The 23,911-nt window shown below is 36.4% G+C and overlaps 1 protein-coding gene across 6 annotated transcripts in view; it reads left to right on the top strand.

Moving 5' to 3' along the window:
- The window catches only part of ARHGAP21 (Rho GTPase activating protein 21), a 154,616-nt gene extending 148,326 nt beyond the window's left edge, over positions 1-6,290 (top strand). For all 6 annotated transcript variants that reach the window (XM_072651738.1, XM_072651736.1, XM_072651737.1 and 3 more), the window contains 2 exons: positions 1,689-1,720; positions 3,761-6,290. In XM_072651738.1, the coding sequence (XP_072507839.1) occupies positions 1,689-1,720; positions 3,761-5,437 (1,709 nt within the window). In that variant the 3' untranslated portion in view covers positions 5,438-6,290. The remainder of the gene's footprint in view (positions 1-1,688; positions 1,721-3,760) is intronic.
- The last annotated feature ends 17,621 nt before the right edge of the window (positions 6,291-23,911 follow it).

The raw sequence follows: 23,911 nt of genomic DNA, 5'->3' as shown, positions 1-23,911 counted from the left end.
TGGACGAATGAGGGGAAATGAGCATGCATAGCCCTGTTTTCTTTATTCACAGTTATCCATGTAATTGTCATCACAAGGTAAAACAGATAAATGCTACTGAATATGTGGTTGCTGTGATGGCAGAAAGTATGACCTTCTACATGGTACAAATTAGTCTAATACCCAAGACTAGCAATGGAATTTAAAAGCACAAAGTGAAATATGTAAAACTAATGGCACTAATTTAGCATACCTGTGTAATGTCTCTAGCAAAAACCAGTCTCTTACAAGTTAATTTTCTCCTGTTTCTCAGTTGCTCTCCTACTTCTTAGTGAAGCTCTAGTTTTCTAGACTCTTTTGGTGAACAATATTTCCCTGCTGTACTATTGCACTAACCGGGTGTATTGTCTCCCAGTCTTCTCCCTTTGTCTCTAGTTCTTGTTCCTAGTACTAAAGGGGGTTTCAGCACTTTCTGACACAGGCAAATCTATACTGGTGTTGCACAACAGGCGAAACGGGAGGCGTCTATCCCGCGGTCATGTCACTAGTGGACGCTGTGGTGTCCCTGATGGACAGCTGGACCTGTAGGAAGAAGGAGGACTGTTGCCCACACTGTAGCTGCCTTGTCTGCAGAAATCCCCCATTCCTGTAAATGCCAAAATAGTTGATCTGTGCTGTAAATTTTCTTTTAAGAGTATTTTAAACAGATCAATGCTACTTTCTTAAAGTTTTTCTGCTGTTTCTTGTTATTTCTGAAAGCAGACCCTGAGGAGAAATAGCATGGTATGATCTACCAGTTTTTTAAGTCATAAAGCATTTAGCCATGTGTCAAAAAAAGAGGTGTGGCATGGGGCTCAGCTCCTTAATTTTGAAAATTAATCTTCCCAAAGTTGTAAAACGAAATTTCAGAATCATCATGATCTTGAATGGTGCTAGCCCCTTCCTACCCTCTTTATAATTGTATAATGAGTTTTTGCCAGACAGTAAAATGATGGTCTCCATTTTTCCATTTCATGATAGCACTTGTTATAGAGATAATTACTCAACTGGTAGCATTTTAATATATAGCTAGTCAAAAGGAACCCTGGCTGCATTAATATGAAGTATAAAACTGGGGTCAAAAACATAATATTCAACATGATCCAATGTAAAATCATGTGACCTGAAATCAAGGTTATCCTAAGAACTTTTGCTTCCTTCATTATACCATGTATCATGCTATTCTATTGAAAGGAGTTAAGTTTAACGGTCTGACAAAAATAACCCCAAATACACTTGAGTGTCTCAGTCTGTAGCTAGGACAAACCCATAGTCCTGATGTGCTGCATTGTGTATCAGTTCGTATACAGGATATGGTACACAGTACAGTTTTTAAGAGGTCTTTAAGCTTCTTTATTGCTAGACTTTTATATTTGGAGAGGTTAATAAACACTAGTATTTCTGTTTTTATTGAGAACAGGGCTCCTTTGCCATTCCTATCATTGAGCTGGTTCTGCCTACAATTCACAGCATCCTTTCATGGCGGTGGCTTTCTGTGGTGCAGCTTGCATCTTTGTGAGCTCTGACTATCCACTGTGTTCTATGGTTTTGTTTGGGTTTTGCTTTCACATCTTGTTCTGTGCCTGTCTCTTCCATAAGTTTTGCATTGTTTGTGGAAAGAACTTTAAAGCATGGCCAAAACTGACCAAATTTTATTTAACTTTACACAGATTCAGCTACTAGTGACTCAGCAAAATCTAAGGTAAATTCTTTTATTGCCCTTAAAATCGTTTTTAAATTTGTTTTGTGACTGATTGATAAATGTGCAGAGATCCAATTCAACAACCCATTTAAGGAACCCCTACCTATGTCCAAGTCCCTTTTGTAATATTTCTTGATTGAGATACATCATCAGATAGTTTTAGGATAGAATATTGATATAACCTGGCACATTCTTATCCAAAGAGGATTAGTGGTTGAAGGGGCAGTACTAGGAGGTCATATCCTGGCTCTGACACTACCACATTTTTTTCTCTTCTTCCCATGGCTGAAAAATCTATTCCAAAATTGTACAGCAGGGGATCTTAGCCTTTTTATTGTGTCTTGGACCCCTTTGGCAATCTGAGCAAATCTATAACTCCCTTCTCAGAATAGTGTTGGTTAAGTACATAAAGTAAAATACAAAACTTTACAAAGGGAAACTGTTCTGTTGAAATAGACCCATTAACACGTTTTTCCAAAACAACACAAGCTCATTGACCCCAGGTTAAGAGCTAAGCTGACTTCCTCACAAATGCTTCCTGGTCCCAAAAATTTGGTTTGTACTCTAAGACTCCCTGTTACCTTACTCTAGTTCAGGAATTCAGTATCTCCTGCCCCAGAATACCAACTTTCCTTCTTGCCTCCATCACTTATTTAGCTTTCTGACGTTAGGCAAATCAGTTACTCTCTCCAAATTTGTTTCCTCCTCTGTAAAATGTGAATATTAATATCTGTAACATCTGCCTTGTGGTCAAATGAAATCATAAATGTTAAAGAGCTGTGCTAAATAAATAGCTAAATGAATGTCATCTGCCACTACATTATAACTGTAGGAACAGCTTCCCATCTCCAAATCCATCCAGTGATTTCCTATTAGCTGCTAAATGAAATCCAAACTTCTTAGCTCTCCACAGTCTAGGCTTGCACAGAGTAGGTGATGAATAGTAATGTGGTTCAAATAGCATTTTTAAAAAGAAACTACTATGAGGGCCTTAAAAAAATACACAAATTAGAAAGTATAATGAGTTGAAATGTTCAGAAATAAAGTATATTTCATTCATCATGTGGTATTAAAATGCTGGCATAACATGAATTTTCTTCCGATTAAATAGAAAATACTAATAAAAAACTGAAAACAAGAACTAGCATGAAAATCCATTGTGGCTGCATTAGGAAAGCTAAAAGACTGATTTTCAAACAGGCACTGTTCTTCAGCGGCTAAAATCAAAGTATTAAACACAACAGACACTTAGATAGGGCCATTGTTCTTCTTAATTTCATGTGTTGGGGGAGTTGATTCAAAGATTTCCCAATCTTTTGTTTTATCTCTCGAACCAATTAATGCAGGAATCTTGAAAATGGGTAGGGGTGTTAAGTCCATTACAACCAAAAACTTAACTTAAAAATAAGGGTAATCATATGGACATTCTCAAAGCATGTTTGGTGTCATGGACTTCTAGTGAGAAGAACTGGGTTCCAGTGTCTCACTTGAGCTACAGAGTAGCAGTGTGACTATGCACAATCTTGATATAAAGGTTATGCTTTAGATACTTGGACATTACCTATAATAAATGTCCTATTTGGCAGTCCTAATGGAAGACTAGTCATTCATTAAAGTGTTTGTATTCACTGTATCTTGTCTAATAAATATTAATAGCCTCTCCACAATTTTAAAGAACACTCTGCCCTGAAATCTTGACTTATACAATAGCTAATTCTTGTTGACTAAGACTTCCAAGTGGATACTCTTGTATAAAATGATGGTTTTGGTTTTGGTTTCTGATGTGTCATTTCAAAATACCAAGGATAATTCCTTGAGATGTACTGGAATTAAGGGATATGGTAAAGAATTGGAAAGATCCCTGGGGGAAAAATGAGAGACAGACCAAATCCTGAAATTTTGTTGAAAATAGAGTACATAAGAGCTATTGGTATCCTTTTCCTTAAAAAGTTTGAGGGGGGAATATAACAAAAAACCTCAAGAGAAACTGAACTTGGCCGAGTTTTTTTCCTAAGTTTTCCTTTTATCTTTCTTTGCCAGGGTTCTTGGGGATCCGGAAAGGATCAGTATAGCAGGGAATTGCTTGTATCCTCCATCTTTGCAGCAGCCAGTCGCAAGAGGAAAAAAACAAAAGAGAAAGCACAGCCTAGCAGCTCAGAGGATGAGTTGGATAATGTCTTTTTCAAGAAAGAAATTGCAGAACAATCTCACAATGATAATAATAGTAAAGAGGACAGCAGAGGAGAGTCAAAAAGAGAAAATGATCTGGTGAGAAAACAAAGGACTAGTATTTCTAAAGATACTAGTAGTAAAAAAGACTCGCATGTGAGGAAAGAGGAAAAGCTGGCTCCAGGAAAAGAGAATATGGTATCCGGAGAGCCCTTGCTGCCCCCCAACTCAAAACACACCAAGTCACCTACTCTTGGCTACCGTTTCACTATCCTCAAAGAAAGCCCCCAAACATCCTCTCAGCTCCCAGACACCTCTTCTGGCCCTGGTGCTCTACTTAGCATTCCTTCTCCACCATCCCTGGCGAGATTCCCTGCTAAGAAGTCACTCAGTTCAGAAACTAAATGCAGTGAGTTTATGGCTAATGCCAGTTCCACCCCATCAGACTACTTGGCCACTACTACTTCCTCTGCCTGCCTGACCAGCCTCGATGCCAGCAGGTTAAGCCCAGAGGTGCAGTCAGTTGCCGAAAGCAAGGGAGATGAGGCTGATGATGAGCAGAGTGAATTGATCAGTGAAGGGCGACCTGTGGAAACAGACAGTGAAAGTGACTTCCCAGTCTTTGCCACAGGGTTTCTTTCAGAGAAATTCTTTCGGGGGAAAATCCAAGAAATGGTAAAGACAAGTCGGAGAAACTCAGAAGGGAGTGAATTAAGTTGTACTGAAGGAAGTTTAACACCAAGTTTAGACAGCCGGAAACAACCATTTAGTTCACATAAGCTTATTGAATGTGATACACTCTCCAGAAAAAAGTCAGCTCGGTTCAAGTCGGAGAGTGATGGTGTAGGTGACACCAAGAATGAGAAAGAAGCATCCTCTGTAACTAAAGTATTTGACATGAAGAAGAAAGGAAAGTCAACAGGTAATTTGCTGGTACCAACTAGAAGTGAATCAGAAAAACATGAACCTACTTGGAGAATTAAAATAACTGACCGGCTAAAATTGAGGCTCAAAGCATCTGCAGATGACATGTTTGGGGTAGGAAGTCAGAAAAGTAGCTCTGCTGAGAATGCTAAAAGGAAAAACATCAGAAGGCGACACACTCTTGGAGGGCAAAGGGATTTTGGAGAAATCAGCGTTTTCAATGCTTGGAAGGTTCCAGAACAGAGTGGAGAAAGAGAGTCTGAACTTTCTGCTGTGACTAGATTAAAACCCAAATGCCCGGCCCAAGATCTCTCCATTTCAGACTGGCTCGCACGAGAACGTTTACGTACTAGCACGTCTGACCTGAACACAGGAGAGCTTGGAGAACACAGACTAGAGAACACTAGTATCACAGAAATCTATAAATCAGATGGAGGCAGCTCCTCTAGCACCTTAACTTTGACAAACAGACCCTTTCTTTCCATACCACCCCAATCACCTGAACAAGTAAATGGTGAAAGCTTCCAGAATGTCGACCAAAATGATGGTCCTGTACCTGTTGCCAATCCTCAAAAACCATCCCTAAACCCAGGAACTAAATCACAGTTTCATCAATGTCTCTAAACTGGAGGGATGCATCCACTACAGCAACTCAAAAGCTACTGTTACATGTTCCAATAACTCTGTAAATATTTTTCTGTATGAGAATTGTTATTATGCAGCCTTCATTTTGGGCTGGTTTCATCAATGTGCACTGTGGAATGACTTCACTGTGCATTTCTATGGCCAGAAGAACATAAAGTTAAGAAAAAATATATATATATATATTTTAAAAATATATTGGATGGTTGCGTACAAATAAGGTATTTGTTGCAACATGCTGTGTAGTCTATACAAGGCTTACGACCAGATATTGATGAGTAAAACAGCTGGCATTAAGTATGCAGCAAATTTGATCTTTTGGTTTAGTCACTAACAAAAGTGCCTCATCATAACAATTCATTGGGTTTGTTAGGGTGCCATATTGTTGAGTTAGACATAAAAAATTAAATTAGACTGTTAAATTAGAAAACTTAAATTGAACCGATGAAAGCATTTTATTGGTGATGTTTCATGACATCTTGCCGATTTTAACACAGGTGGATACAGAGCTTCCATTCTTTAGGCATTCCAGTTGGATCTCTGAGTTTTATATTCAAACTTTTAATACAGTTTTGGAGTTTTGTGTGACTTGAATTTTTAATCTTTCTGTAAAATAAGTAACTTAAATGAACATATTATATGTGTATCTTTTCTTCAGATACCAGATTTGTTATAAATGTTGTAACATAGGCCTGTAGATAGTGGATCCTGGATGGAACTGGCTTATTTTATGAAGAATATAATTCTGCATGAAGACTTAATGAATCCAAACCTGTGTCATGCCTGTGTGCATACCCAATTAAACACTGGAAATAAAATTGTTTTGGTGAACTTTTGCATGACTTAATATCATTCTAATGAGTCATTTTAAAATGTCACATAAATTTTAGTCAGCATATAAATTTGCCCATGGTAAATGGTAACTAGCCCTTGGCTTAGGGGGAAAAAACCAGAATGTTTATTTTTGTAATATAGAAGGAAAATACTTTTTATCTAGATTTGCAAAGCATGATCTTCTTTTATCCGTCTCTGCCATCATCTGGGGGTCTCTTTGTCTAGGATCTACATATTCAGATGTACCAGTATCTGATAATCCTCCACACACCAGTTTCCCCACTCCATATGCAACAAGGCATTCTTTTTCTCTGTAGAGTAGCTGTATTTAGAGTATTTTATTAAAACTTGAATTTTGTTTCCTATCGATATCATATGAATGTTCTTAGTAAATTTGCCTTCTTTTGTTTTTACGTAGATAATCCAGAGGGTAATACAGTTTGCAAGTCTGGGTCTAAGTTTCCTCATCTGTCAAAGGTTCCATTTTTAGCCTCTAGACCTGAGATGTGGGAATTTGTTTTTATAAATATTTTGACAACTGTACTTTCATACAGCCAGTTTCCTTCGTAATGTTAGGTATTTTTACTTAACATATTTAAAATCATTTTTTGTGGAAGGGTCCATAATAGGCCTCACCAGAATGTTACCAGAGGGAGAAAGGTTAAGCAATCATGTTCTAGATCTAGTATGCTGTGACCTGAACCTAATGTGAGAAGAGAGCCACAAAGAAACATTTGTTCACCCAAGACTAATTCAGAAGCTTTTTAAATGAAAAAATCTTTTTTTTATTGTATGAATAGAGTATTAACCAAATTTCAGGAGAAATGTTTAATAAGGAAAGCTATTTTGCTGTACTCTTTACTTAATAAACACTCCTGAGATGCACATATAACTAATAGCTAATACATTTAGTTCGTCTTACATGCAGATTTTTTTCTGCATACTACTTTATGAAAAATAAAAAAATCCTAAGAACCTGAGCCGAAACCACAAATTTAGCTTTCAAAAAAAAAATCTTCCAAACTTCCCATGATATGCTAGTCTAATAGTTAATCCTATAACGCTGGTGAAAGATCCTTTTTTTCTTTTTTTTCATGAAAAGGCCAAAAATTACTTCAAGGAGTTTTCATCAGACAGAAGATTATCACCAATCTTAGGAATGATGAATATGTGTGTGTGATTCAGTATGCAGAGACACACCTTCATACATGGACATATATATGTGTGTATACACACACATATATATGGAATAGAGGGAAAAATGCATTTGCACCCCCCCCCCAGGAATATATATGTACAAAAGTAAATTCATGTCCTTTTATATTTACCTTTATTAAAAAAATGAAACATGGTTATTGTACCTGCTTGGGGTGGGCTGACAACCTGTTCATCCATGACTAATTGTGATTTTGAGTATCTTTAATCATGTCTGTTCACATTGAAATAGACTAACAATAGAGCTGTTGAGAAATGCATGCAAAAATTTTATATTATTGACAGTTTTACAATATTTATAATGCAGGAATTTTACAGAGACCTATCTTTTTCACCTAAGTCAATTTTATTTTTTTTTCTCATGGAGATTCATATGTCTAACAGATATGCCTGTTACTTTGCTTTTTTTAAATTAATAGGCTATAACTAGCTGCCAAAGAAATATAGTCACTCAAATATAAAACTTAAAAAATAGCTATGCATTGATTCCTAGTAATCAAGTTATTTGCATTTTTCCTTGAATAATATGAGTCATCAAAGCAGGTGGCTGTTTTTCTGCCAGCTATTTGCTGGAAGTAGGGAGCCCAGTACCTGACATATCCCACATTCATTTCATATCTATAAAGCTGCTTTATTTGATGAACTTTGTCTAGAACATTCAATTTGTTGGAGGACAGGAGCAGATAGTAAATTAGGAATTTGTATGTACTGTTTCATATCCATGAAATGTTCTACAAGGAGTCACTCGTATATTCTGTCTTTGAAAGGACAACAACAAAGTCTGATAGAAATTCTCAGTTACGCTGCTCAACGAATCTTAGAAAAGCATCTTCTCACATGAGAAAACAGTGATCTAGGTGTTCACATATGCTACCTCCTTCTTGGTGAAACACAGGTTTCAGGAAGTGCCCTAATCCTCCAAGCAACTTAAACTAGTATAGGCTTTTTTAGTCCAACATGATCCTTTCAGTCTTTCCTTAATAACAATAGTCATTAGAATGATGGTAGCTGGCATTTATATACCAGTTACTCAGTTCCAGGCACTGTGCTAAGTGTTTTACAAACATTTCCTCATTTGTCCCTCACAACCACCCTGCAAAGCAAGTGCTATTATTATCCCCATTTTACAGATGAGGAAACTGAGGTGAGGTTGCAACTTGCCCATGGTCACCTCACTTAAGTTCCTGAGGACAGTTTTGAATTTGGGTCCTTTCCTTTACCCTGTCCTATCCTCTCCCAAAACCCTAAACTTACTGCACTCTGAACCTGGGACCCCAATGGGTCCCTGCCAAGGGCTCCTAGACCCTCCTAGCTTTAGAGTGAGTATCAATAGTAGCTTGCTGTTTCCCACCCAGCCTGATGTCTTTGTTTTTCTTGACCTCATTAAAGGGGCCATGCCCTAGTGACTTCTTAAACAGGCCTATTCAATGGGTGTTGCCTCAACCTAAGTGACTACCTGAAAAGACCTTGGCCTAAAGAGCCCAAGGTCTCCCAGTGCATCCTGGGGCCATTTCCAGCCATCTTGAGGAATATCAGGTCACTGGATTCAGGTGGCTCTGGAGAAGTGGGACTGGTGACCTGCACAGCCCACCCTCACTCAAAACGAAGTCAAGTGCAAGTCATGTCATCATTTCTGTGATGGCATGGTCTTCTTTGGCAATGAAGGATGAACATGATGGCAGTACCTTTGCCAAATGGAATTAGCTAGTCTTACCTCTTCCAGGGAAGAAATGAAAGGTCATTGGCTCTTTCCTTATTAAAATGAACATACATTTATTGTTTGCTTAGTATGTGATGGGATGAGTGCTAAATTTAGACCTCAGTAAGACCTGGATTTAAATCCTGCCTCTTCTTGTCACTTAACTTCAGACCTCAGCTTCCTCATCTGTAAAAGGAGGGACTTGGACTCAATTTCCTTTAAGGCTCTAACTCTATGATCCATGAATTGTGTAAAGACTAGTGACAAACAGCCCTTCCCTGAAGGAGCTTATACATGAAAGGGCATAGGGGGAGGGGAGTGTCACAAATATAGAGAAGTACTTTGGGGAACAGAACATCCCAAATTTAAGTAAATCAGGAAAGTACTAAAAGATAGAATCAAAGAAGGGAGATCCCCATTTCTGCCATGGGAGACAGACAATACAAAAGATACTGAAGCAAAGGATGGTCAAGTTTGGCCATGGTATAACATGGATTTGAGGAAGGCATGTTGAGTCTAAAAAGACAAGGCAGAGCCAGATTGTGGAGGACTGTCGAATAACAACAAGCTGTCCTATTTTATCCTAGAGGTAATATGGCACTGTTTAAGCTGTTGAGCCTTCTCACTCCTTTTTCACCTTTGCAGTATCCCAATTCTCCATACCTCTACCCAAATTACTGATGAGCTCAAGTAACTGATTTGGGCTGTCAGGAAGACAGCTTCTGGGTTGCTTTAGCACAAAATAGCCCCAAGTGGTTTCATGTACACTGGTTTTTAGCTGATGGAGAAACAATATAAACTGCTCAGTCAAAGGAATTGTCCTCAGCTAAATGAACTCTAAACGTGTTCAAATGCTCGTTGAATATACCCTGGATATGGCTAAGTAAAAATTTTTGTTAATTGAATGACACATGAGTGTCTCTTTGTTTCAATATCAGACTTCACTTCTAAGGGTCAGGCTCATCCCAGAATACCTCCAAATTTTGTCACTTATTTACTTTTTGATGTTCTTTTAAAAATTTTCAAAAGGAGAATGAAAACCCTCTGTGACTGTTTATCCTCAAAAGAACTTGAGTGAGGAGTGTAGGATTCCACTATTTGCATTTCAACAAATCAAAGTATCTTCAGAAAGGTATTGTGGAAAGGTAAAGTGGAAAGAAAAATCTATTCTTGATATGTAATTGAAGTTTCAGTGTTTCTTTGTTTTCCTTAGGATCTTTTATGGATTTTAATCTAAGTATTAAAAAAAAAAAAAAAAAACCTCTAAACCTACACCTCCACAATCCAGCCTCGGGAGAAAAAATGGAGGAGTGAAACTTTCTCAACTATTACAGAACAGTAAGGATCCTGCTGTCACATGCAGGCTTCTCAGTTGGCTGCCCAAGAAAGGGAGCAGCCTGGGTGGAGAGATCTGGGGAAAGAAAATGGGCTGGGGAAAGAAAAGCTTCCATTTGCTTAGGAAGCACAAGATAAAACAAACCTGACTGACCATGCAGTTCAGGACATTATGAAACAAGAGAAAACTTAAGACAGCCTTGCTAAGGAAGAATCCAAGCTAATCATGAATGTGTTTGGGCTATTTTGATCAACTGATACTAAATCCCAGAGTGGTTGTGTTCAGAATTATTGGGTTTAGGGAAATTATATTGGGAAGGTACAGGTATAGTATGTTTCTAGTCTAGATCATCACTTTCCTTATCTCAAAATAGTCAAAAACTAGGTGGAGAAGATGGAGTAGCAGGAAGAGGCACACATGAGGTCTTCTTTATAAACTATTCAACAAATATCTAGAAAATATAACAGACTGAAGTCTGGTTGAGAAATACAAGAAAAAAATCAGGTTTTTTTTTCCATCCCAGGTCAGCTTTGGGAGACAGGTCTGTGGACACTGGAGACTTGGTGTAGCTGGGAGAGTCTGAGCTGAGACTTGTAGCACAAGGAGTGAATAAAGGTCTGCTTGTTGCTGTGTACCAGGGCAAAAAGAGTTCCCAGACCCACATGTCATGATGATAACCTTAGATTTCTCTTCAAAGCTTTTTCATATTTATTATGTTCATATTCGTTATATTGCTATAACTTTAAATTATATTAATTATTTGCTACAGACAGAACACTGTGATAGGCATTGGTAGAGATATAAAAATAAATAAGACATGATCTCTGCCCTCATGGAGCTCCTAATTCTTGAGGAGTGATGCTTCCTAAAAGACTGCACTAGGTATCCCACAAAGATGTTAGCCACATTCCATAAAGAGTTCTTCTTTACTTTGACAAATCTGAGAATAAATTTGAGAAATTTACTTAAGGAATAGGAAGTATATGAAAATCAATCAACATACTTATTGAACACACGGTGTGAAAGGTGCTCTGCTAGGCCATATAAGGGCTACAAAGCAGATACAACTCCAACACTCAGGGAACCTGCAGTTGAATTGGGAAAACACAGTTTAACTTAGAAAAGTTAAATGACAAACATGAGATAGATAACAATACAAAATAATATAAAAGCTATTATCTTGTATTCTAGTATTAAGAAGTGCCTACTGTGTGCCAGGAAATGTGCTAGGTATTAGGGTTAAAAATACAGAAGTGAGACAGCTGCTCACAGGGAGCTTATTTTATTTTTTAGGGGGAGTGAAGGATAGACAACTTTTTCACAAAAAAAAAATGTTGGAGAGACATAAAAGAAGATTTTCAGGGAGAATGCAGCACTAGCAACTGGAGAGACTGGGAAAGGTTTTTTTGAAGGTGACACTTGGAATAGAGCTCTGACTTCCATTTTGCTATTGGGATAGCTAGGTGGCACAGTGGATAGAGTGCCAGGCCTGCCGTCAGGAAGACTCATCTTCTTGAATTCAAACCTGGCCTCAGACCCTGGTCAAGTCACTTTACCCTGTTTGCCACAGTTATCTCATCTTAGAATGAGCTGGAGGAGTATCTGGCAAAGATACTGGAGGAAAAGGAGGGGAACATAATAAACATGGAGGAGAATCTGTGCAAGCATACCAAAGTGAGAGATGGGATGTTGGGTACAGCAGCACAGAGTACTTGAGAAAGAGTACTGGAATACTAGGCTGGAGCCAGATGGTGAAGGACTTTAGATGCCAGCAAGGGATTCCGTTTCATCCTAAAGACCCCATTCTACGAGCTAACAAAGTTTCTTGGTTGGAAAAGTGGTGTGGTCACATCAATGTTGTAAGCATATCATGACCTCAGCTTTGTGGAAGTTGGAGGAGAGAGACTGTGAGTGCAAAGAGATATTTGGCCATGGAATCATTTTAGGTCTTGAAATGTATTAATGGATATATACTCTTGAAATAAAGGTAAGATTGGAGAAAATTTGGACGCTCAATTAGAAATATTAAATCTTCTCTTCATATGGAAAAAATAATATTTGATATGTATACCTTAACATGTTAATGGTTTGGAGGAGACATAATTCTAGAATTGATTTTTTTCTTATAGAATTTGTATGCAAAATACAGAGACTGGTAAACAGTTTGGGAAGTGCACAAAAAGTTCAATTTTCTTGTTTTTACAGAGGAAACCTTTTTTTTTGTTGTTGCTATTTTTAAACTATAGGTATAACCTTCAGTTATGTCCTTTTGGAGATCAGTGAATGCTCATTAAATAAAGACTGGCTTAGTAATAGTCCTGTCATAAAAAAGGAACAGTTGGGGGTGGAGCCAAGAAAGAGATTTCCAGCCCAAGGCAGCCTGGAAGGCCAAGGTCTATTGCACCAGGCTTGGAGCAGAGCGCAGCATGGCAGGGATAGGACTGGAGCAGGCCTCAGGGGATAGAATCTCCAGTAGCAGTTGCAGTTCCCAGATTCCTTAACCCACAAACACCAAAGATAGTTTCAAAGGTCAGTGAGAAGATGTTCACCTGGGTGAGAAGGGAACATGGTCTGGCTCCAGTTCCAGGCAGTGTCCATTTTTGGAGCCCTTGACCTAAAGACCCTGGGGGAATCGAGCTGCTGATCTGGGTCTCAGTCCTGAGTGGCAGCCCTGCAGTGAGGAGGAGCATGGGCTGGTAGAGGCTTTGGAGAGAGACTCCTACATGCAGATCCTGGGCAGAGAAGCTTGTGGTTGCTTCCAGACCAGAGCACAGGCCAGGAAAGGGGTAAACTTCTCTCCCTTGATTGTGCCATCTTGGAGGAACTGAGAACTTACAGCTTGCTAGGGTATACCCTCCATTTGACAAAGGGCTCAAAAGTCAAGTAACTGACTGGCAAAATGCCCAAAAAAGGGAAAAAAAATAAGACTATAGAAGGTTACTTTCTTGGTGAACAGGTATTTTCTTCCATACTCTCAGATGAGGAACAACAATGCATACCATCAGAGGAAGACATAAAAGTCAAGGCTTCTGCATCCAAAACCTCCAAAATAAATATGCAGTGGTCTCAGGCCATGGAAGAGCTCAAAAAAGATTTTGAAGATCAAGTAAGAGGTGGAGGAAAAATTGGAAAGAGAAATGAGTGCAATGCAAGAAAATCATGAAAAGCGAGTCAACAGCTTGCTAAAGGAGACCCAAAAAAATGCTGAAGAAAATAACACCTTTAAAAGTAGACTAACTCAAATGGCAAAAGAGGTCCAAAAAGCCAATGAGAAGAATGCTTTAAAAAGCAGAATTAGCCAAATGGAAAAAGAGGTTCAAAAGCTCAATGAAGAAAATAGTTAATTAAAAATGAAAATGGAGCATATGGAAGCTGATGACTTTATGAGAAACCAATAAACACAAAACAAAACCAAAAGAAGGAAAGAATAGAAGACAATGTGAAATATCTCATTAGAAAAACAACTGGAAAATAAATCTAGGAGAGACAATTTAAAAGTTATGGGACTACCTGAAAGCTATGATCAGAAAAGGAGCCTAGATATCATCTTTAATGAAATTATCAAGGAAAACTGCCTTGATATTCTAGAACCAGAGGGTAAAATAAATATTTAACTAATCCACCGATCATCCTAAAAGAAATCCAAAGGGAAAAACTCCTAGGAATATTGTAGCCAAATTCCAGAGTTACCAGAAAATATTGTAAGAAGCCAGAAAGAAGCAATTTGAGCATTGTGGAAATACAGTCAGGATAGCACAAGATGGAGCAGCTTCTACATTAAGGGATCAAGTGCTTGGAATATGATATTCCAGAAATCAAAGGAACTTGGATTAAAACCAAGAATCACCTACCCAACAAAACTTAGTAAAATACTTCAGGGGAAAATATGGTCATTCAATGAAAAGGAGAACTTTCAAGCTTTCTTGATGAAAAGACCAGAGCTGAATAGAAAATTTGACTTTCAAACACAAGAATCAAGAAAAGCATGAAAAGGTAAACAGGAAAGAGAAATGATAAGGGACTTACTAAAGTTGAATTGTTTACATTTCTACATAGAAAAATAATATTTGTAACTCTTGAGACTTTTCTCAGTATTTGGGTAGTTGGAGGGATTATACACACACACATATATGTTATATACATATATATTATATACATATATACACATATATATGTGTATATATACACATATGTGTATATGTATTGTGTATACATATATGTATATATACATATATATGTGTGTGTATACACACACACACATATATACATATATATATATACATATATATAGACAGGGCACAGGGTGAGTTGAATAGGAAGGGAAGATATCTAAAAAAATAAAATTAAGTAGTGAGAGAGGAATATATTGAGAGGAGAAAGGGAGAAATGGAATGGGGCAAATTATCTCCATAAAAGAGGCAAGAAAAAGCTTTTCCAATGGAGGGGAAAAGGGTGGAGGTGAGAAGGAAAAAATGAATCTTACTCTCATGACATTTGGCATGAGGAGGGAATAACATGCATACTCAATTTAGTATGAAAATCTGTTTTACACTACAGGAAAGTAGGGGAGAAGGGGATAAATGGAGTGGGGGGGATGATGGAATGAAGGGCAAATTGGAGGAGGGAGTAGTTAGAACCACTTTTGGGGAGGGACAAGGTCAAAAGAGAGAAGAGAATAAATGGGGGGCAGGATAGGTTGGAGGGAAACATAGTCTTTCACAGCATCATTTTCATGAAGGTCTTCTGCAAAACCACACATATATAACCTATATTGAATTGCTTGCCTTCTCAGTGGGAATGAGTTGGGGTGGAGGTAGGGAGAGAAGTTGGAACTCAAAGTGTTAGGAACAAATATTGAGAATTGTTTTTTCATGCAACTAGGAAATAAGAAGTACAGGTAATGGGGTATAGAAATCTATCTTGCCCTATAAGAAAGGAGAGAAAATGGGGATAAGGGAAGGGAGAGGTGTGATAGAAGGGAGGGCACATTGGGACGAGGGTTAATCAGAATACATGGTGTTTTGGGATGGTGGAGGGGAGAGATGGGGAGAAAATCTGGAACTCAAAATCTTGTGGAAATGAATGTTCAAACCTAAAAATAAATTATAAAAAAATGTAATAAATAAGGGGGGGAAAAAGGAACAGTCATCCCTTGTGTTTTCTTTCCCCAAAACCAAGAACCATCAGGTGGTGTCAAACAACCATTGTTGTTAGGAGAGAGGAAGTGGGCTTTTAGGGATGCTATAAAATCAAGGGTGTTGAAGCTACAAAGGATTCTGTCTTGTATAAGTTGGCATCATTATATTCCACTGCTTTTGAATATGCCATCTTGTACTCTACCATTGTACATGAGTAGGGTGACATTAGTTATGTAGAGCCTGTTGTAGAATGAACTGTACCTAGCTACTCTGCAGAATTATAGTATCATAGAAATGGAAAGTGAGATAGAATTCATACTAGATTTATTTGTTTTGGATTTATCCTAGTTTCTTAATAACGTTGACCATACAAATAATTGAATGCTCTTTTTAAAAATGCACTCTGACAAAAGTAATACTGAGTTTAGTCCAGCTTTGCATGTTTCTTGAATTTTTTTTAGATGACACTGAAGAGAGTTAATGAATTTGAAAGATTCTGAAGCCTTTTGCTTAAAAAGTCCTCACTCCTTTCTCCGTATCCCCAGTCCTTAGCACAGTGCTTGGCACATAGTTGACATTTATAAATATTTTTAGACTGACTGAGTGAAAACAGTCTCTGCTAGACCATTTATCTATTTGAAGTTGTCCTTAGAGGATAAAGTTATGGCTTAGAATGAAGTTATAACTTAGAGGATAAAAACCTAAATTTTTATCAGTTTTTATTGCTCACATCAGTAGTGTGCTTTTTTTATTTGAATTCATATCCTTATCATGTGAAATGCATCATAATCTTCATTTTAAATAATCCTTGGTTCATATGATTGCAGAGTTTAAAAGTACATAATAGTTACTAAGGATAATAAATCTAATGTAACATCAAATTAATATGTTCATAATTCATAAAAATGCTACAGTTTTTCATAAGAATGCGTGAAATTGTGGCCTGAGTTTTTTTGATCCTTTTATTTTTGAACCTTAAATATTTCTGTAACCATCCACATTATTCTTTTTAACCACCATACTTTACCATTTGATGTGCAGTAGAACAGATGATGCCAGTTTTTAATTGGGATAAAAAAGTAGATGATATTTTGAGGTACATTTAGGCAAAACAATTCAGGCTTTTCCATCTTATCCTGCCATATTGTTCTGCGTCATTTACTCTAGGGTTTTATATAGTTTTTTTCTTTTTCAAAATCAGTCTTTACATATGCCAAAATAGAATGAGAAATTAAAATACACCATGACTTTGTCCTTAATAGCCACTTAATGGCCTCTGCCAAATTAACTGTAACACAGAACTATTCACATCAGAAAACACATTTTATTAGCAAATAGTTTGATGCAGGGTAATTACATTACTTCAGAAAAATATTTTTCTGCAATGCATTTTATACATTTAAAGAGCTAATTGTATTCTTGGCTAATCGTGGATAATCGAAAAACTATTAATAGGTTTCTTTCCTATATTGTTCTTTTTTGTGAGCTGTGTATTAATCTTTCATAAAAATGCGCTTTGTAAAATCTTCTAAATTAAATGGAGATAATCAATGTTTCCCAAGTATCCTTCTCAACTTGTTTAAAAGTGAGTAAATGAGAGGGAGGAAAAAGATGATTGATTTTGCCTATTTTGAGAAATAGTGTCAAGTTTTATAATTTACCTGGAAAGCCTGTTTTTTTTCTGTTACTCGTCTACCATTAGTTAAAACAAAGTGAATCAGATTTGGATTATTTTAATACAGATAACCTTATTGTTTATTATCCATGATCACAATTTTATTACAGGTTGGTTTCTATATGTCACAGTTCTTCTTACGAACCTTTTCTTTCTCAGACTTTTTAAATTGTATTTTTAGGGAAGAAACCCAGTATAGACTAGCCCTTGGGAAAATTTTAGCATACAGTTATGAAAAATCTACTGTAAAAATATCATGTGATATTTTCCAAAGCCAAGTCAGTGATTTTAGGTAGTATCTGTTATACTGCTTTTAACTAGTCAAAGTCAAGGGAGTTGAGAGTGTTTCTTCCTTGAATAAACCTTAGTATAGTTTAACTCCTAAGTCGGTTACACATGATTCATTGTCCAAATTTGCTATTATAAGCATGCTAATTTGTGCTCGTTTTTCCAAGCCTTGGGCACCTACATACGTCAAAAGGCACTAACTCCAGTTATCTTGCAGCAGTTTTTATTTTGTACTCACTTCATTTGTAAGTTCTGTAAATACATAGGGTGATTTTCATATGACCTTTTTGCCATATTATTGAACCAATTCATCATTTAGAACCAGCTTACCTATGGGAAATAAGTCATCTGATGAGAATTGCTATCGATTACCACGGTTGTCTTTGTATGTTTTTGAAGAGCAGTTTACATAACATATATTTTCATTTTCACTTTTTGAAAGAAAAAGCAATTATATATTATAAAGAAAAATCATTCTAATTCATTAAAATAGCTTTCACTTAAATCCTACTTGACATGTACAATAGAAACATCTAGTTTTATGCAATAGAAGTTTCTGAAAAGTTGCATATTTATCAACTTTAAAATCGATTTTAAAAGCAGTTATCCAGAGAAATGATATTACAATAATAAAATACACCCCTCTGAAGAAAAACCTCTTTATAAAATGAATAACCGTGCCCTTGTCTCACTTCTTAGTTTTAAATACATATTTTCATGTCTAAAATCTGATAAAAGGCAATCCCACCTGTAACTACACTGAGAGTAGCAGTAGAGATTTGGATCAGAAATAATTTTTTACATAAGTCAGCACATATTAGTAACAATATATTTAATATGATAATAATAATTAGTAATACCTCTTGGGCTCATTTTTAAGTAGGTTCAACTCCTGACTTTGTTATTTATTAATTTTACTGTGTGATCATTGGCAAGTCACCCCTCTAAACCTCCGTTTTATTCATCTATAAAATGGAGATAAAATGTCCTACCTATTTCATGAGTTGTAGGGAACAAGTGAGATGTACGTATGTGAAGTTCTTTGTAAGTTCTAAAGTGTTGCATCAGTGTAATAAGCTTCCATAATTATTTTTTGGTGTCTCCAACCATTAAAATATAAGAATTTTGAGGGCAAGGACTGTTTTTGACTTTCTATGTGTCTCCCAAGTATGTAGCTTACCACAGGACTTAGCAGTACTAAGAGCTTAAGAAATTGTTGTTGATCAGTTTATTCAGTTAAAATGTAAATTTTCTCCATTTTTTTCTTTTTAAGTTATACCCCTAAAATGGTCTTAAGATTTAAATTTGTTTCTATGTTCTTAACCCATATGATTCAGTTGCTCTAGTTTAAACAATAAGTTACAGTATTTGTTTCAAGTTTGTGAAAAGCATATTATGTGCCATTAATTCTTCGGAGGGTAGTTTCTTTTCCCTCTGATATATGACCTTCATATTTTCTATTAAATGGTGTTAGAGATGATTCATTAAGCTTTGTCAAAAAATCACTAATTTAGGCAAAAAATTGAAGCTTTACCTAAAACATATTCAATTCAAGCTGTCTTTATGTATATGAGATACTAATCTTAAAATGATGCCAAATAGTGTTAACCATATAAAAGGGTTTCTGTAGACCTTTAAAACCCTATAACAAGTCCCCTATAAAACTTCAAAGTCTTCCTCTCATATTACTGCAGTTGAGTCAGTATATGAATCTGTCAGTCTAGCAAATATAAATTAGTTTTCCCAGACATAGGAACGAAGGCATTTTTAGCTAGGTGATGGAATTCTTGGTGTTAAAAATTTTTATATTTGTTGACTCTCAAGTTAAGCCCATTATTTGTTATAGAAATCTTTTCAGTTGACATTTTCTGATCTCATCCAGTTATGAGACAAACAGATATTTATCCAAGTTTTCATTTTGTCCAATGGCCAGTCTAAAGGTAATGTTTCCACTTTCCGATTTAAAAATTAGAGTCTTTTCTCTGCTAATTTGTTGCATATTACCTTGTAGATGAGCTGAGTAGCCCTAGCCTTGACCATGATATTGTACATGGTCCTGCTCATGCTCTCATTTCTACACCTGCCTCTCAAGTGCCCACTGTAGCAACAGTTCCTTCCAGACTCACAGCTCCACTCCCTAGTTCGACGTCAACTACAATAAATTAAAAGTAGATATTAAAAAATTATCCCCTCCCAGCCCTATTTTTGTTACCATGTGAAAAGGATCAAATCTTTGATTGCTGAAATAATTAAATCACATCCAAATGTTGAATTAAAATGCATCTTTCGAAATGAAAATGAAAAGTCAAATCATTTTGATGACTATTATTCTGATTATAAATGCTTAATATCATTTTGAGAGAGAGTAGGAATGGGTTTTGACAGTTTATAAACAGATTGAGCCACAAGCAGTGTCATTACTTAGTTTTCATGGAGAGTTAGTAGGAGTCATTACTTCAAGGCTAGTAGTCTACCAGTGGAAAATGTATATTGACCCTCTCTGAAGACCTGCCGTTCTAAAGTCCAGTATTAGGAGTCTAGGCCAACTTTTCATTGTTCATTTTTCACATGTTCTTAATGATGTTAACTGATTATGTAATTTTAAAAAAATTTATGTAAATTTAAAACTCCCTTAATATATTGTTTCATTTATACTGAGTCAGAGCTTTCTGAAGGCAGAGACTATTGATACTTTCAATTTCACATGGCATTCATCCTATAGGGCCAATATGTATTTGCTGATTGAATGAATACATGATGTCTGGTCACCCTTGGTGGTGTTTAGAGGTTTTGATTTTTACTCACCTAGCAAAAAGCCAAATAGGTTAACAGTGTTTCCTTTGCCCATATTTTAGATCAAGGTATTTACAGCATATTTGAATTGTGTGACTTTGTTTGGAACATTTGACCCAGTTACCATAGGATCCTAGAATTATAACCAGAGGGACTTGAGAGGTTGAGTCCAAACCCCTCATTTTACAGATGCCCAGAAGTGACCTGGCCAGGGTCACACAGCTTTAAGTGTCTGAGGTGGAATTCCAACCCCAGTGCTCAAAGTTTTGTGGGGTGTTTTAAAATTAATATTTCACTTGTATAATGCCATGCTTATTATGCTTCCCTCTCATACTCTTCCTCTCCAGAGGGCAGGGAAGGGACCCAAAAAAATTGTTTGAACTTATTAGTAAATAAATAAATTTAGTGTTCTTGAAGAGTCAGACACTGAAGAACAGAAACTTTGGGTACCTTGTGCATAATAACTTTATAACCACCAGTTCTAGCTTCTAGGAAGTCACTCTTTTCCCTTATCTATGTTTAGTGTGTTTTTTGAGATTGGTGAGAAAGCAAATACATGGTGTTAACTTGTCATGGTATAATATACAAAAATACAAGTTGGGGGATAGTAGAGGAAAAGGCACACAAGTTGTGGAAGGGGAAATAAATAACAAGGAACAGATCCTTCTACTAGATTATTCTATTGCCAAAAATCCTGATTTACTGAATTGCATGAATTCATTCTTGATTAAAATTATAAATTCAGGTTCCCCTAAGATAATATACATTGATTACGTGCTTTTCTTCTGCCATAATTATATCAACCATGAAAAGAATTTCTTCTGACTATGTTTCTCCCATTCAGTTATCTTTCCATAACGTAGAATGCTTCTCCAATTCAGTTATCTTTCCATTATATATATATATATATATATATATATATATATATATATATATATATATATATATATATGTATATATCTTTGTTTCACTTAATTCCACTGGGCATAGGAGACGTTGAATCATAGAATTTCAGAGCTGGAAATGCTCTTATAAATTATTCATTTCAACAGCCCTAGTATGATTTTGTGAAAACAGTTTGGGTGACTTACCCAAGGTATTAATATCTGGTGAAGTCATTGTGTTTAAAAATTCGGGGCGGGGGGGGTTGGGATTTGTCTTTTTGGTGGTATAATGTTCTATTACCACCACATTTTCTGTCTTAAAAGAATAAAAGAATCAGTTATTTAAAAGGATATTAGACTAAGATCTTTAGGTAAAATGAATCACCATAATTCCAGGTTCTCAACTTGGTAAATATAAAATTTCATGTATCAGAACTTGAGACATGCTATTAGCCTCTCATCTTCTTCTGAAAGATTGTTGGGAGAGGTACATGGAGGGCCATGAGAAAATGAAGAATGTAGACCAATAGTGGGGGACTGTATGGTGAGAGAACAGACAAAGTCACTGGAAACCCAAACTGTAGGATATCTACAGGATGTCCTCTAGGTGTGTGAAATGGGTTAGCTTTTTTTTTTTTTTTTGCCTCCTGACATTCTAACACTAATACGTTTAAATGTTGCTTTATAGATAAAGATTAGGGTCTTTATTCAATGGTAAATCTTAATTGAATTGACATCACTTCATAGAACACAGTGAATCTGAAAATCATTCAACATATTTAACTGAGTCAGCACCTACTGTACACTGAACAATTTGCCTGCTACTGTGAGAGAAACAAAAGAATTATGAGATATAGCATCCCATCTGAGTTTGATTTCAAGTTAGAAAGTCAAGATATAAAATAATAGAGAACAGCTCTGTCTAATCCATGATACTTCACTGTTTTCATTCTCCTACTTCCCTGAATAAACCTTTGCTTCCTTTACTGATATCTTCAAGCTCCTGCTCCTTAATTATGAATAGCTCTTCCCTACCAAATATCTATTCCTTATGGATGTCATGGGATATTGAGGCTGGAGAGTCCTCTGGAGACTAACTCCTCCCACATCCTCATTTCACATTCAAGAAACTGTATTCCACAGAAGTCAAACAGTATGTCCCAATCACATATGTCTTAGAGTGAAAGCTAAATGATCTGGTGACAGTGTTACTGGGATTCTTGGCCAATTGTGGTTTGAATTAGATGGATTTTTGAGATGTCTTCAATTTGAGATTCAGATTTTCTATAAAGATAAGAGTTGAAGAGAACATGATCTTAAGAGATTCCTGCCCTCCATCCTTTCACTACTAAAGTTATTAGCAAAATGCCTTTAAATATTTAGATGCTGCAAAGGCTGTTTTTGAAAAGAGTAACTTAATTGTATGATTTTGAAAATCTCTGTGTACTGTAGTAAATTTTATTAACAGGAGGGAGCTTGTATAAGAGCTAAAGAACAGAGATGCCCATCTTGGCCTTGCAAAACTCACGAATGGGACCAGAACAAAATAAATTAAAAGCCAGTACAACATAGACATATTCACTTATGGTTATCTAAGTCAGTATATGCCCCACGGGTTTTCTATTTGAGTTTGAAGCAACTGCTGTAGAACATCCAAATCATCCCAACTCTCCTGCCTTCTAAATACCAAGTTGATATTCATTTGTTGTCTTAGCAAACACTTATTAGGTACTCAAAATTATCATTAACTATCTTAATTTTAACACATTTTCTAGCAGTGTGACTCTGGGCAAGTCACTTGACCTCTGTGTGTCTCAGTTTCCTCATGTACAAAATGAAAATAATAGCCCCTACCTCTCAGGTTGTTTTGAGGACCAAATGAGATGTTATAAAGTACTTTGCCTAGTGCTAGGCATGTGGCAAGTTCAGAGAAGAGAAGACTTGGGGAGAGAGCAACAATCATCTTGTAAGTTTTTATTGGAAAGGTTATTATGTTCAAGAGGGATGAGATTTGTTTTATTATCACTATTGGTGTTGTTTAACATTTCATATTGCTGACATATTTTAGGTCAAATTTATCATTTAGGTATACTTCTGTGAACTTTATTTTGACTTTTTTGGAGCTTCTCATCATCCTATATCGGACTCATTTTTTAGGATTTAACATAACTTTATTAGTTGGGGTGAGTATAGAAGTTTATGCTTGTTGCAGCTTTGTTTTATGTTATATATGTTATGTCATATCAGTAGTTTGGTCGTGGTTTCTTTTTTAAATGAGCTCCTAAGTCAGAAATACAACCTACATTGTTGGAAAATCCTGGGAGCAACTTAACATAAGACAAGCCTGTGAGCTAGGTTCTATTTTTATCCTTTGATCTTTCCAGATTAAAGTATAATTGAGGAATGTTTAACAACTTAGATGTACAGCACAACACAGGTACCCACTGTTGGTTTTCTATGGATCTGTGTCTGTAGTTGAGTTTGACACACACTGCCCATCCTCCACACATTGCCATGTTTTCATTTGTGATGCATATACCACCTACTGTCCAGGTACCTTGCTTCTTGGTCAAGAACACAAAACAGTGACTCTT

This window comes from Notamacropus eugenii, chromosome 3 (genome assembly GCF_028372415.1).
Source record: "Notamacropus eugenii isolate mMacEug1 chromosome 3, mMacEug1.pri_v2, whole genome shotgun sequence".
Taxonomy (NCBI): Eukaryota; Metazoa; Chordata; class Mammalia; order Diprotodontia; family Macropodidae; genus Notamacropus; species Notamacropus eugenii.
The sequence above is the reverse complement of the archived record's forward strand: the minus strand, read 5'-3'. Positions and strand labels throughout refer to the sequence as shown.